This window comes from Penaeus vannamei, chromosome 26 (genome assembly GCF_042767895.1).
Source record: "Penaeus vannamei isolate JL-2024 chromosome 26, ASM4276789v1, whole genome shotgun sequence".
Taxonomy (NCBI): Eukaryota; Metazoa; Arthropoda; class Malacostraca; order Decapoda; family Penaeidae; genus Penaeus; species Penaeus vannamei.
Genome location: NC_091574.1, coordinates 29,865,294 through 29,881,501, shown reverse-complemented (window position 1 = coordinate 29,881,501; position 16,208 = coordinate 29,865,294). Strand labels below are relative to the sequence as shown.

Below are 16,208 nucleotides of genomic sequence, written 5' to 3'. Positions count from 1 at the left end.
ACCCGTTTTGAGTTGGCAATGTTTCGCGGAACTGACACCGGATCGCCAAGATAGAGATTACTCGGCTTTTATCATACATAATATTCCACTTCCAGGTTTCTATGGCAAGGGGAAGACCAAGGAAGCAGGAGAGGCAGCTTTCAATAGCTCCCTTGGCGGATATTTGTGTATTTGGCAAGGCATAAACCCGTAAGCTTTTAAAAGCATCTTGGTGTGGGTGGATTTCAAGGCTAGGGAGAAATCAGCTGTTGCTGTGTGTCAAATTCCTGTATGGGCTGGGGAGATTATGTCAGCCCGCCTATTTCCTGGGTCTTCAGCCTTGTGGGAAAGAGGTTTTTGGACAGGAATATGGGCTTGGGGAAGATATGCTTTTTCTTTTCTTTTTAGGATTGATCAACTTCCTTGATTTTTCTAGTAGTTATCTTAGTTTAACAGTTGTTCCCTTGTAAGATATGTTTTCAGTAAGAAAATTAAAGGAAATAGATATTACTTTCATATGAAAATTAAAAATGGCTGAGGGTTTCAGTGGTGGACCAAATGATTTTGTTCAGCTTGTTACTGTAAGTAAAATATCAAGTTCGGCTACCTCGGTCACCTCACCTTTTCTTACTGAATAGCAAACGCTGGTGCAGCAATACACCTAACAGCTTTCTTAATGTATTGTTGCAAAAACAATGTCTCCAAGCCCACAGACTAGTTCAAGTAATAAATTAAATAATAGCACCAAGGCTTTTAAGTCATATATTTTGTCAGTCTTTGACCAGCAAACATCCGCAACATATGTTCTCATAGTTTAGAGTTCGGACAGTTTCCATGACAAAATTTGTCCAGGAAGTCTACAAGCTCTATTTTGTCAGGATGTATACAGTGAAGGTTTATAGGCCATTACCAGTGTGCTGATGGGCACAAAAGCCAGGCTTAGACCAGTGGCTAATGCATGGGTAAATTAGTAAAATTAAAAATAGACTTTTATTTATAAATTTGCTCTGCTGGCTTCCTCTTCCATTCCTCAGCTTAAAGGTATATGTGGTAGATAAAAGAATAATACTGCATTTTAAACTGTGTCATGGAGCAAATCCCTATTTTGAAATTAATGATGTTTTGGGTCAGTTTATTATCAATATTTTATCTGATACTAGAATTAGTTTGCAGACAACTTGGAGTATTGTGCTGACTCCAGGGTGTCCACAGACCACACATTATTTCAGTCTACAAATATTGCTATCATTTTTGCACGTCACATTTTTCATCTCAACACACTCGCATCATCACTATTGCCAATTATGAACTTTTACTTTCACATATACCATGATTGTCCCATTTCACAAACATCAGAATATAATAGTAAAGATATTGTTGGGTACAACTGCTTGCATAATGGATTGGAAATTTTTTCCGGTGTAAACAATGGAGGTTTGGTTCATGGTCTGTGGTTTGACTTCAGTTGAGGTGTGAGGTGTTTCTTTCTTGGAAGCAGGCCAGTGATTGTACAGAACTACAAATGTATTTGAAGTACTTCAAATTGTTAAGTGGTATTTTTTGCATATTTGCATTTCTCATTATTCATTTATCTTGTAGTTTTGTCTTGACAAAGTGTCAGTGAAAGATGTTGAAAATTCTGACATGCATGCATACTTACTTGCATACATACATACATACATACATACATACATACATATATACATATATACATATATACATACTTACATACTTACATACAAACATACATACACATGCAAATATACATACATACAGATAGACATAAATTCATACATATGTACTTTTATATGCATACACACATATATCTTCTTTCTCTTTGCCTTTTCATGCTTCTGTGCAGGGTCAGCACTGAGTTGTGCTGGCTTGCAACCCTGGGGCTGGGTTGCATACACACACATACATACATTCATGCGTGTGTAGGCACAGACTTGCACTCGCACACTCACGCACACGCACACAGTCGCACACACACACACACACACACACACACACACACACACACACACACACACACACACACACACACACACACACACACACACACACACACACACACACACACACACACACACATACAATCATATTAATGGGTTTTTGATAAACCATATAAATTTTTGGAGGTATTCAGAGTACCATGAAGGGGTTTCATGGCTGTTCCCTCAGTATAGTATGGGTTGAGGATTTTTTCTTTTAACATCTGTTAATGTTCTGAGCAGTTATTATATCCCTTATTTAATGACTAAATACAAAAGTCCAGGATTTCATTCAAGTCTAAAGTGTACAGTATCCATTATTTTATGTGGCTTTGTGCAAGGGGCAGGCTTGTAGGAAATCTGAAGAAGCCATTCATATATAAACTGCTCATAAGGTTTCCTGAAAGTTGTTGGCAAAGTGCAATTAACAGATGTAGAGACAAGTGTATTAGTAAGTGACATACTTCTGATAAAGGAATGATAAAAATAGGGGATAGAGCACCTGAGAATAAAAATGGAACTGGCATCTAATGATATGCGAATATTAATTTAGATAGATAGCATGTTCTGTTTCATAAAGTCCAAGGTTTTGCAATAACATAGGTTGAAAGTAAAAATGTTTATATTAACAATATCCATATCATTATGCTATTAGGAAATTTAGAATAGTTTTCCCCTTGTTTCAGTACTTGTAAGTACCTATTTTTTCTTAACATATTTGAATAATTCTTTTAGATATTTGTGTTGGATTCTCATTTTTTTGTTTTGTTCTTTACAAATATGTGATGATTATTTTAATGATTATGGAATACTGTTCCCAATTTTTTCTTGCTTTGATAGTATTTGATTGCAAACTGGAAGAAGAAAACCATGGTATATAAACACTTGATATTATTATTATTTTTTATAGGAAATATCCAGCCAGTAGCATTATATATCCCACTCCTTTTTCTTTGGTTTCTTTGCTTGATATATAATTTCTTTTCATTTCTTATTCTGCCAAATCATGGTTCCTTCTTCTCTGTCTAATAATATGTTCAGTTATATCTGAATTAATTGTTTTTACTCACTGTGTTGGATTTGACCTGCTAAGAAACAATTTTTCAGATCTTGCTTCTGTGTCTGTTATTTTCACAATTATTTTTCATTCTTCTTAACCCTATCTAATTTCATGTTTATTTGCTTAACTGATTACGCATTTCAGAGCGTCGTCCAGGCTTGATTTGGGGTGGTAGGTGTCTCTTGGATATGGTAAATGCAATTGTGTGTGGCCCCCCTTGCACCCTGCATTTTTAATGCATTTGTCCTTTTCTACATACGGCTTTTATATTTTAAGCATTTCCTCCTCTCCCCCCCCCTCAAATGACCTTGTATCTAGCTAGATTTTGAGTGATCAGTATGTAGTCATGGCAGATGAGACAGTGAAACTGACTCTACGTGAAGGCAAGTTGGCTTTTAAGGAATGCTACATCCAGTCATCATTCAACTATATAAGCTATATGTAACTGTAAATGTGAGATGGCATACCAGGTGATGCCTTGATCCCATTCTCAAAATATTACAAGACCTTTTAACCCAATGCCGCTGGTTAAAAATGTTTGACAAGTGGACGTAATAACGGGATAGTTGGCACGCATCAGCAGTTTCCCCTGTTTGCGCCTGACTCATTTGGAAGTTTGTGAGCAACATTTGACTTTTATTTTGCTATAATTTATAAAAGATATTATAACTTTGAAGGTTTGCCTTCATTATAGGTACTATTGCCTAAAATCTTTACTATATAAATGAAGTCGCTACTATAGGAGAAAGCAAACTCCGTCTGACGAGCCAATAGCGCGGGATACCATCCGTTTTTCAGTCCACAACAGCCATGGCATGTATGTACATGCCACCTGGCGGCTAATGGTTTAGATTGATATTTAAAGAAGTGAAAATGTTACTTAATTTGGAATGGAGAATGGGGTGAATTTAATTTAGAAAGTACCTGACAGTACCTGACAATTACTGTCTGTTTGTATTTTGAGTCGGCTATGATACATGAAATAATTATAAAGATTATTTTTGAAGAAAAAAAATTAGTATAGTCATACGTGATCAGTTTAGTGTTCTTTTCAGTTTCATTGTATACATTATTTGCATTCCTTTGATAGTTTCATTTCAGAAACAAAACATGTATGGGATTTTGAAGTGTACTATTAGATGGATATTGCTGTACAATAGTAGGATTTATTAGAAAACAGTCTTGGTTTTGTATTGCCATTTATGTGTGCTAATATTATGTATGATGTCTACATGGATTTGTTACATCTTTCCACTTGACATGACAATGAATTCCTCAACAGTGATATTTAGTATTTTCAGACAGTAATGAAAACACCAGAGAAACACCATTTCAAGAAAAGTTCTATAAAATGTGATTCTTTCCTCTTTCCCAGTGTTGTTGTTTTTTTACTGTTTTATATTGCCTTAAACTTTCCTCATAAGTACTTGCAGTACCTGTTCATTTTCATAAATTTGTTACTATGGCTAAGGGTGGCTACTTGGGAAGAAGAGAGAATTTTATATGAATGGCATTGAGAGTTTTAATCACATATGTATTGAATAAATTCTCTTAACTGCATGTTTTTTCCAAAACAATTTTGTAATCTGGCCTTCCACAGCATCAAAAAAAGTGCTGAACAATCTTGTGCACACAAACATGCAAATATATACATACATATGTATAGGTACTTTATTTCTTATACATTGGTATTCTTCCTTTACATTAGTAATGAGGTTGTTATCATGTAAATTATATGCATTAAGTTATCAGATAGAAGTAAATTTTTAGAATACTTTTGGCTATGCCAAGTAGAAAGTAATTTCATACATGTATATAATATTCATAAAACAATTTTCACAAAGATTATAATATACACATACAAGATTCATAAGATAATTTTCAATAAATCTAATGTCTGCGTTTATTTAACAGAGGATTGCACAGTGCCATTCGTACTTGCCTACGATGACCTCCTCTCGGGCCCCTTCAAGGCCTTCCTGGACACTAGCAACCAGATTGGGGGAGATGTCGCTGCAATTGCAAAGATGGTGCAGGAAACATTCATCAATCAGCGTGCTTTCTTGGTCATGGCTTCAAAGAGTCAACGACCCCTTGACAGTGAACTGCCTCAGGTATGATTGTTTATAGTGGTATGACTAAGTCTGGCTGAGTGTTTGGATGTGGCTGAAAAATTAGCTAGCTTAATTTTTTTTTTTTTTTATTGATTTATTCAGACCAGTGAGACAAATTTTTCGTAGTTTAATACATTTAGTTCTTATTTATTTCATGTTGAAATAGAAGTCCTTTGACATAGAATTAATTATTATGCTGATAAAAAAGCCTCAAAATATTTATCCATTAAGTAGGAAGACATTTGACCCAACATGTACAGAAAGAAAGATAATAAAAGGTCAAGAGTAGAATGAAATTATTTGATAAATAAACTGGGACATGAAAAAGATGGGTAAATAAATTGGGACATTAGGAATTTTATTTAATTGATTAAACTTTTTGCTGCTGCCTAAATGATTGAACAAGAATGACTTTGCCAAAATATGAGTGCAATAGCGTTAATTATAAGGGAGGAAGATAGAGTAAGAGGGAAAAGGGACGTAGGTAACAATACAGGTGAAGGTAGCATACTTCAATATAGGTGAAGGTAGCATACTTCAATATAGGTGAAGGTAGCATACTTCAATATAGGTGAAGGTAGCATACTTCAATATAGGTGAAGGTAGCATACCAAAGCTTTTCTTTAATTGTAAATGTATGTTATCAGAATTATATGAATACACTGCCAGCTGTTTCATGAGCCATGTTACTGCAGGTACTAGAGCCAACTGGCAAGAAGGTCCAGGAAGTGATTGCATTTAGGGAATCTAAACGCCAGTCGCCATTCTTCAATCACCTGTCTGCAGTGTCCGAATCTATTCCTGGCCTATCATGGGTGGCTGTTTCTCCAGCACCAGCACCTTATGTTAAGGAGATGGGAGACTCGGCAGTATTCTATACTAACAGGGTTCTCAAGGAATACAAGTACGTAGTTTTTATTTTATTTTATTGTTAATATTGTTATTATTATTATAGTCATATATATATATTTTTTTCTAACAGATTGGTTGTGTCAATTGTTTAAGTATGTTCGTTTGTTCACTTCATTGTTATTAAACACAATGGTTTCCCTGATGTGGTGATAAAAAACATTATGAATTGGAAAATACCTCACCACTCATAATAAGCAAGTTTCCTCATAGTATTCCGCATTGAATTACAGGGACAAGGACAAAGTTCACGTTGAATGGGTCCAGCACTGGAACAACGTCTTCAAGGAGCTTCAGCAGTACGTCAAGACTCACCACACCACAGGTCTCTCCTGGAACACTCGTGGTGGCAACGCAATGTCAAACCTCAAGGCTGCTCCGGCTAACTGCGGTGTTCCTCCCCCTCCTCCTCGTAAGTTAGTGGGTTTTGTTGTCGTTAGTCTTTGTTGGTTAGCATTCAGCTTTTTCATTTAAGTGTATCCTTGACTCAGGTATTGTACCTAGGTTCTTAGGAGTCTGGGGCAGCAAAAATTCTAATACTTATTGCACAGTTGATTTTGATATTTGTTTATTGATCTTTTTATTTGTTAATATTTTTTCAATGTAAGTAAATTACCAGAAATTTGTAAATGTCTGTATTAATACATGAGGCATTCTGAAAACTGGATTGACCTTGTGCCTTTATCTTTCAATTTTACGGTATATTAAAACATCATAGAATAAGGAAAAGAATCTTTATCAATTGTTATTAACCATTTACAAAACACTTGAGTAAACCTTGTTTTGTTTATTAGTAAACTACTAAATCTTGAGTGCAGGTTTTTATATAACATCTGAAAAAATGGCAAAAATAGCTAACAATTTGTTAATACTTTTGATGATATACAGACAAAGTGGTTCTGTAACCTTTATGCTCATATGGAACTTAAAGAACACCAAGTGGGACAATATGTCATGTGAGAATACTAGACTGGGTAAAGGTGTAGTTTCTTTTAAATATAGGGCTTCACCCATCATTGCCAAGATAGCAATCATACTTGCCATCCTACATCAAAGTGTCAATTACTAATCTTATCAAGTTCACCTGTTCATCTTTTTTTCTTTTTTTTTTGGGGGGGGGGAGGTCTTGCTGTTAGTTTTAATAGCATAATAATAATCATAATGACAACATTGTTATTAAATGCTTTAGAAAAAGAATTCCTAAAAAATCACAAAGAGGAAATCAGCAGAGGACTCATGGGCTTACTAATTGTCTCCTTGGTGGTTGAGCACTTGTGAAGTCATCTACCTACAAAAAATGTTTTCAAAAGAAAAGAACAGTAGACTGTGTGAATACCCAATGGGGATGCACACATGCATAGAAATTTTTCATGCAAAAGCACTTGCACTTACGTATGAATGTAAACTTGCGTAATATGTAAGAAGTATCATTATATGTAATGTTAAGATTATCCTTTCATTTATATTCCATTGTTTTCTTTTTCAGATTAAATAAAAGTAGATGTAAAGCTTGAAGTAGATTTTGTTTTCATTATTGTTATTAAAATTATGATTTGTTTGTTTACTTCTTGGGTATAGCTAGTAGCTGTATGCTCTATTTGATAAGATAATTTAGCGTGAATTCTTTAGAAGGAGAATTCTTGGTGATTTTTAAAAATCTTAACCATGCTTTTATTTTAGAATGAGAATAAAATAAGTAAGATGGGATTCTCACAATGCAACTTTTTAGCAGGTCTTTCTCTTATTATTGCAATCTTTATTGTTAACAATAATGAAACTTTCTCATCACATTTTTTCATATTTTACTTTTACATTTAGACTTTTCATTAGAAAATATTTATACCAGCTAGTCCCTTGTCCTTCAAATAGTGAAATTACCACAAAGAAAAAAAAGTGAAGGATAAAACAGTTGAAGTCCATAATTTGACAGTACTTGGCTTTTGATGTGTAGGGCTATCACCATATGGCACATAGGTGTATAAGGATTACTCGTAGAGCTATTGTAGTGGTATTTTTAGGGTCATGTTCATATCATTGTTTTGCTAGCCTCAATGTCTTTGTTTGTAAGGTGTTGGCTATAAATTGTATATTTTTTTCCTAGGATTAAAGGTGGAAAAATCTGTTATCAAAGATTACCCACTGAAATTATACAATATTAGTTATGATTCTGAAATGTGACGTTAAAGATTTGTTAGACCAGATTTTATTGCTAGCTGACTCAGAATTATGTATGTTTAATTTTTCATGAGAATCTCTGAAAATATTTTTTGGACATTGGTGGTCAGCTACTGTATATCTATATTTTAGATTATATGTTTGTTTAATTATTACAAATGCAATATTATTACAAATATATATTTCAGAATCCACTAGGAAAGTATATTAACTGATTTATAGAATGGAATAATTTTTAATTATTTCACTGTAAGCACATCCAAGGATCCTCCTTGTCAGGCTTAAAAGAAAAAAAAGACAAAAAAAAAAGACAATCAAATTTATTTCTCTTCATCTCCCAATAACATCATTGGCAGTGTTATTGTAACTTTTGTTGATTTATTCTCCTAGCGGTTGTAAAAATGTAGCTAACTTTCGCTGTATTGTCGGTAGCTGGCATCCCTCCCCCTCCCCCAATGGTCCCACTGGTGCCAAAAGCTGTGGCTGCGGAGGATGATGGCCGAGCTGCACTCTTCGCCTCTATTAATAAGGGAACAGATATCACAGCCGGGCTCAAAAAGGTAAGGAGTTTAGGTGGTGTACTGTTTTGCTTGTTTTGTTATTTTTGTTTTATTATTGTTATTTTTGTTTAATATTTAATCATTATTGTTTTATTGTGTTTTTGATACTGGTGATGATAGTGAGATGCTTATTACTGTGTAGAAAGTGTTCTTTCTGTTTTGCTTAATTTTTCTATCCCAAAACAAATGCAAAAGATTTGAACAGCATGTAAGAGATTTATCATAAATGTGGGATGTTGAAGACTTTTGAGGTTCATTTTAAGTGGCTGATGCAGAGCACTGAGGTAATACCTTGTTTAATCCGGTTGCCTCGCATGTGGACCAAAATCCAGGCATTAGGCTTACTCGAGTGGCTACTCTTCTGGATGTGTGGTTTATAGGCCCAACCCACATGAACATTTCCCTTTGCAATATTATGATCTCTCTCTGCACAACCATTTTTCTGCATTTTTACCCTTTTCCAAGATCTAAATTTGTCATTTGTTATTCTGTATGAATATGGTAATTGATGGTTTTCCTTGAGCAGACTCCATATTATCTCTATGTAGTTTGCAACTCCGTGCAATAACATTAAGAAACCTTTATTCTAAGGCATATTTGCGAAGAGAAAAGCAGTTATATTTTTCGTACTGAGTATAGATTTTATATTAACCCCTTGAATCAGGTTGCTTCATGGCAATCACATGGACCAAAATACATGTGGCTGCACTGCAGCGTGTGCAGTGTGTAGGCCAGATCCATGCACACTTATGTGCAGTGACAATAGTCATTGCCTTCCCTTGCAATGTTAATTTACTTTATCCAAATGGCAATAGACTGTTTTCTGTGTACAGGCACTAGTTCATCTCTCTATATAGTAAATAGGTCAGTGCAAGAAAAAAAAGAAAGAAATTTTTTGTAATCAATTTTCTGTAATACAACCTACACTGCTGGTCACGGCGGCTAGGAATAGGATGCTGAGCATGGAAATGGTGTCCTCCCTGGAGCGAGCACTCTTCCAGTCATGGCTGACAGACGTTACATTCCACACTCGTTTCTCGATGGGAATAATGCAAAACCCCTTTCTAAATGTTAAATGAGTAAGAGCACCCTCCACGAGATTTGTGCACTTATGGCGAGTCTTTTCCATCACCCTGGCCTTGCTCATGACAACAACTTCACGTCACCCCACCCGCGGCCATTTTTTCCCAGGATGGCATGTTCACACCACCCATTACCATGATAGTCACATCACCCAGATCAAAGGGGTTAAATAACTTTGAATGAGTGATAACGTTTATGCTTTTACAAATTAATTTACAGAATTGCTATGCTTTAGTGTGGTTTATATAACTAAAATAAGCATGTGTTACTCCTCCAAAGAAAGTAAAATGCTGTTTTGATTCAAGTCATAGCAAAGCAGTAACTGCAGTGTGATACATCGGTCTAGTCAGGGCACAGTGAGGTAGTCTTGTTAAAAACCAGGCAGTTTTCAGTTGAAGATTCCTCTTTTTGGTCCAGTGGTGTTGCATTGAAGGTTTCACAAACACTTAGACCTATCATCAGATATAAGCAGTCCAAGAGTTGGATGGTTGTTATTTTCCTTCCGTAGATGTCTCACAGGATACACCTTTGCACCAACCTCATAAAACAAGTTGGTCACATTTTCCTGTACATCTGTGGAGCAACATTTTTTATGTCAAAGAATAACAAGAAAAAGTTATCAGGTTTTATTTTATTTCTTATTTAGGTGGACCGCAACGCACCTCGTCTTCCACCAGGGGTGTGGACGCCACAGACAGTAAATTGACATATCTTTTCTTTTGTGGGGGTATTCTCTGGTATACAGGTTACATATGCTGCATTACCTCTTGCTGTAAAATGCTGAAAAAAATTTATTTATGCACATACATAGGCCTTTTCCCCTTCCAAACTTTTAGGTGAATGGATATGTAGACGACATTTGTCTCCTGTTTCTACAGGTATTTGTATGTGTATGTGGAGGCTTTTATATATACATATATGCACTTTAATATATCCTGTACTGTATATGTAGATGGGTATCCAAGTCCTGCATGTAGGTGTCTAATGAATTATTCTAAGTTTGAAGGAATATAGACTACATTTTACTGATATCATTGACTTTGTCTTTATTGTTGTAAGTGTATACAAATGCAGTTGAAAGGTATTGTATGTTGTTGGGAAAATTGGTGATGTAAAATTAGAACTTTATTCATATATTTGGATCTTTGAATGGACTAATGGGACTATGAGGAACACAAGTGGAAGGATTATATTTATCTTACTAACCTCAAAAGGCTTCCTAGCATTTTTTTTCTTTGCACAATTTTAACTAATTTTATGTTCATACTAACCAGAGCAGCATAAAAATACCTCACCTCATGTGTCATTGACTAATCCATGTTTAACATTCGTATTTCTATGGGGCAGGTACATCCCTGCTGGGTTTAATTTCATATTTCATTACAAATTAAAGCCTCTTCATTTTTCTTCAATATCATTATGGATATTTGGTAAATCCAAAGCATAGCTAAACCATAATTTTTTTCTTTGATGTAATTAAAAAAAAAACAATATCTTAAATGAAGAAGTAAAGAATTCAGCTTTACAACATCTAAACTTGATTATTTTTCTTATGATTACAGGGTATAATAGTAAAAACAATGCTTTCACTAACCATTATTTTTGCTTTCAAGGGAAGGTAAAGGTCAGTTGAATATCAGTCAAGCTACAAAAAAATAAAGAAAAAATATATATACCTTAAAAACAAAGAAGAGAAAGAGGGAAGTTTATGGAAAATCAGCAATACAAATTTGCAAATCTTTTCCAGGTTAGAGATGACCAGAAAACCCACAAAAACCCCAGTCTGCGTGAGGGACCAAAACCATTTGTCAAGCAGACAGAGACTGCCCCTGTTCGTGCACCCACTCGTGAGTCACCAGAACGCCCTCCCAAGTTTGCTCTTGAAGGGAAGAAGTGGTTTATCGAATACCAGAAAGACAAACCAAGTCTTGTGGTCGATAATGCTAAGATGGATCAATCTGTGTACATCTTCAAGTGCCAGAACATAGTGGTTCAAGTTAAGGTAGGCTTTCTTTTGTTATTTATTTTATTTTTTCATTTCTTTCTTTTATACTCACTTTCTTTTCTTTTACTCGATTGTATTTATTCAGTTATTTTTATATATCACATGGATATCTTCTTCAATTTCTGTCATGCTTGTTAGCTGTTGATACTTGGTTCTTTATAGTAATAGAGGCTGATAACATTATTTAATGTTCTTGTTCTTAGGTATCTAGAGATTATATTTATAACTTTTTACTTCCCACAGGGTAAAGTTAATTCTGTCATATTAGACTCCTGTAAGAAGTCTGCTGTAGTATTTGATAACCTGGTTTCTTCTGCGGAGGTTGTCAATTGTCAATCGTGCAAGGTCCAGGTAAGAATGTTATTTGTCATGTATTCCCTATAGTGCCTCAATTAACTTCAAAATTTTAGTTAAGATAGTAACTATATAGTTAAGTAAACTTCACTCATTTGTAGGGCAGTTAATGACTTATTAGTCTACAAGATACTGTTCAAATAAGAATATAATGATGAAGTAGAAGTTAACATAACATATTTATTGTATACCTATATTTTTCTCACTATATCATAATCTTTTCTTTCTTTCCTGCAGGTGATGGGCATCATGCCAACTATCACGATTGAGAAGACCGATGGTTGCCATGTTTACCTGAGCAAACAGTCTCTCAACACAGAAATCATCACAGCCAAGTCCTCTGAAATGAACATCCTTATTCCCAAAGAGGATGGCGAGTTTGTAGAATGTCCTGTTCCTGAGCAGTTCAAGACGGTGATCAAGGGCCATTCCCTGGTCACTACATGTACCGAAAAGGCTGGTTAAAGTCTGTGAAACAATGCTCATGTAGGAGAAATAGAGAACAAGAGGAAGAGAGAGGATAATTTTGGAACCTGGCACAATTAATTTACTTGATTTAAAGAAAAAATTGTTTACATACATTAAGAAAACACATTTGAGGATATTTATTGGTGCTTGATGTGAATAGTCATCCCAGGAAGTGATTTTTAAAGGATTTGTTAATAGTGGATTCAAGAAATGTCCAAATTTCGTAGTGGATTACAGTTTGATACATGTAGTTTTGATTTGAGAATTTTCTTTCTTGACAAAGACGTATTAGAAATTGATGAGTCCTCAGAGTGAAATGAAGGTTTAATTATGCAAGCACAAGAATAATTACTAGTTTCAGCTTTTTATACAATCAGTATAAAGCCAGTGTAACATTAAACATAATTTAACTACAAACAACACATTTAAAGGATTGGCACCAAATTATTTAGATGTTATGGCTTGATTTAGTAATTGCCATAGTGTGCAATGAGATAGAAAACACAGTCAATGAAATGATATTTCCTTGAGTTAAAATATTAGAAAGGATCATGAATTTGTTAATAGTTCATCTAATTTGTGATTCCAGTTCCCCCACCAAGTCAACAGTTAGCTCTAGACTGTATCAGTTATTTATCCAAAAAGCAACAACATTAAAATGGAAAAGTGAAGCTTTTTTACTCATATGAATGTAAGACACAATGTTACTCAAAAGCACAAGTTATTTAGAACCAGTCTGATTCCTCCTCTAAATAGCCAAAGAATTGTTTGAAAAATGCGTATGGATAAGGAATGCATGAGAGAGATATTTATAACCTTTGTAAAGTGACAAGATCAATGGGAATGATTTAGCCAAAGTTTGTAATGAAGGTAAAAAGGTAAAAAAAAAATTATGATAATGATATAGAGGAACAATATCAGCATACTGGTAAGGCAAGTCTGTTTCTTCCTTTAGAAATATTTCCCACATTGTCATGGTTGCCACTTCTGGAATTAGTTTTCTCATTCATTATCCCTAGAAGAAGAAGAAGAAAAACATTGTAGGGATACATGTTGCTACTTTTATATAAGAAGAAAAGCGATTTTTACACAAATTTTGAATGAGATCTTTCATTACTCTTCTTGATGCTGTATGTAGTTTAGTCCCATAATTTATTATTATTCCTCTAGTTTCTTTACCAACTGGTGAATTTGGAAATGTATTAGACAGTGGCATAATTATCAAACAGTATGGGAAAATCTAGCCTTTTTACTTTGCTTTATTATAATTATAATTGTCTACTGCAAATGTTGATTAACTGTACTCTTCCATTTTATATGCATATCAGTAATGATTTTGATTTAACTAATAAAATGTACAAGTGGGTACCAGTTTATTCTTTTATTTCCCAGTGTATTTTTTAAGAAAATATCCATGAATAGTTTCTAGGATGCATTCTTGCCAAAAGGTTTTGTTTTAACTATATAATGATGGGACCTGAATTTTTTGTAATTAAATATCACACAACAGTCTAGACTTTGTGGCTAGGCCTAAGCTGTGCACAGCCAGCACACCTGTTGCTAGTCACACGCGTATATATATCACAGGCCATTACGTCATTACCTGTCTTGGAAGGGTTAATGCTCTTGGTGGCTAATGACATGTTAGTAATATAAATTACTCTTCATTGATTCACTCAATTTTTTAATCAAGACACATTTAAAATTTTCTCCTTTTTATAGATCATGGTTTCATTTATTACACATGTTTAATGTTTGTCTTTAATAGTTAATGGATAAAAAAAGGGGGAACTTGAGACATGTATATTGTCAATTACTTTGAATGTAGAGGGAATAGGAATAAAGATATTGAAGGATGGATAAGATAGAAGAGCATTCTCTTGGGTCATGTGGAAGGGAGTTGGGTGGGGAGGTCTGAGAAATGAAGGTTTTCATATGAGAAGAGGGGACAGGTCGAGGAGCAGAGGAAGAAGTGGGTGTAGATGATAGGGTGGAATGTTTAGATCACCTGGTGTGACAGGTAAAGTTAGGAGAAGGAAGGATAGGCATTGGGAAAGTGGTATAGATTGGAGTATCTAGATTTTGGTAAAAAAAAAAAATTTGGCTAGTGGAGAAAGGGAGTAGAGGCAGGATGGTATGGAGTAGAGGCAAGAGATGGGAGAGGAGCAGAGTGAAGGACAGTTGAAATAGGTAGAGAGAAAATCTCATCTGGCATCACATGGAGTTTGCATGTGAGAACTGCTATCTCACATTTGAGCTTGTAGGCAGAACAGCTCCTGTAAAATTAATTATGGGAGTCACCCCAACTGACAAATGTGAGACTGAGTAGAGCAATTTGAATAGTTATGACCAAGTTGGGCACATACGAGGGCAGCAGGCTATGGAGCAACAATGTTTGGTAAGGTGGCCAAAATGCCAACATTTATGACAATGATGAGGAAGGGGTCAATATTGTTGGACAGCTAAAAAGAGGACTCAAAAGGTCTGCAGAGGTGGAAGCAGCAGAAGGATGAGCGCAGGAGGAAAAGCAGGTAGCATGGAAAAAGCCAGTGCTGTGTGGAGGACAATAAAGATGAAGAGTAGTAATAAAGGAGGAGTGGGCAGGCAATAAAGACGACTGTACGGGAGGGAGTGGAAGATGTTGGGAGAGACTGGTGTATTCTGAAGAGTGAGTAATGACCCGGGTGAATGATTTGAAATGGGTGAGTTGCCAGCAAACATCAAGAAGATTAGTATCAGTAGTTGGAGCCATGATCAAGGGCAGGGGTTGGGAAATCAGAGAAGCCAAATTTAGATAGGTTAGTTGATGAAGGGGCAAGGCTTAATGCCCTTCCTAAGGTTACAAAATCTTCATTACTGGCCATGGTCAGCCTGAAATGTGTGGGGTGATCCCCAACATTGGGCCTCAGTCGCATATGCCCCCCACAATAACAACAGGCATGGATTGGGGGGGGAGGTAATCCATCTTTAATTTACAGAGGAAATGTAATGCATTAGCAGCTAAAAGTAAGTTACATTAATTTGACAATTTCCTGAATGATCTCTCCACAAGAAAAATAGATTATGGTAGTCATCATTAGTTATTGTTCGTTGAACTTTTATTTATGAATGTACTGATAGAAATGTGATTTTTTTTTTTTTTTTTACTAAATTAGATGCCCAGAATTAATTTCTTGAATCTCTTTCAGTAGCATATACATACCAATAGTTACTATAGTTCTGCATTTTTATACATTATTTTTGGGACAAAATTCTAGATAAATTGTTTGTTGTCTGATGCTATCAATGCTAAGCTACATTATTGTTTTTAAATAATAGAGTACCGTACTGTTATAAAGTTAATGTATGATATCTGCAAACCATTCTCAGAATGGATAAAGGTCAGTTTGCCTTTATTGGGTACTGGGTATTACATGTTTGTTAAACAGCATTCACAGGAGGGGTAGTGCCCAATTAGACAAACATAGTATGTAAATTATGTTCCAATGAATGTGTTTGGAAAGTATT

General features: G+C 35.0%; 1 protein-coding gene across 10 annotated transcripts in view; it reads left to right on the top strand.

Moving 5' to 3' along the window:
• The window catches only part of capt (adenylyl cyclase-associated protein 1), a 79,730-nt gene extending 65,658 nt beyond the window's left edge, over positions 1–14,072 (top strand). For 6 of the 10 annotated variants that reach the window (XM_027356454.2, XM_027356456.2, XM_027356458.2 and 3 more), the window contains exons 3-11: positions 3,178–3,204; positions 4,948–5,147; positions 5,843–6,051; positions 6,290–6,468; positions 8,664–8,791; positions 10,521–10,571; positions 11,622–11,876; positions 12,123–12,230; positions 12,471–14,072. In XM_027356454.2, coding sequence (XP_027212255.1) covers positions 3,178–3,204; positions 4,948–5,147; positions 5,843–6,051; positions 6,290–6,468; positions 8,664–8,791; positions 10,521–10,571; positions 11,622–11,876; positions 12,123–12,230; positions 12,471–12,698 — 1,385 coding nt within the window. In that variant the 3' untranslated portion in view covers positions 12,699–14,072. The remainder of the gene's footprint in view (positions 1–3,177; positions 3,205–4,947; positions 5,148–5,842; positions 6,052–6,289; positions 6,469–8,663; positions 8,792–10,520; positions 10,572–11,621; positions 11,877–12,122; positions 12,231–12,470) is intronic. The other 4 variants (XM_070140316.1, XM_027356453.2, XM_027356455.2 and 1 more) reach the window with 3 other exon arrangements.
• Positions 14,073–16,208: the final 2,136 nt, after the last annotated feature.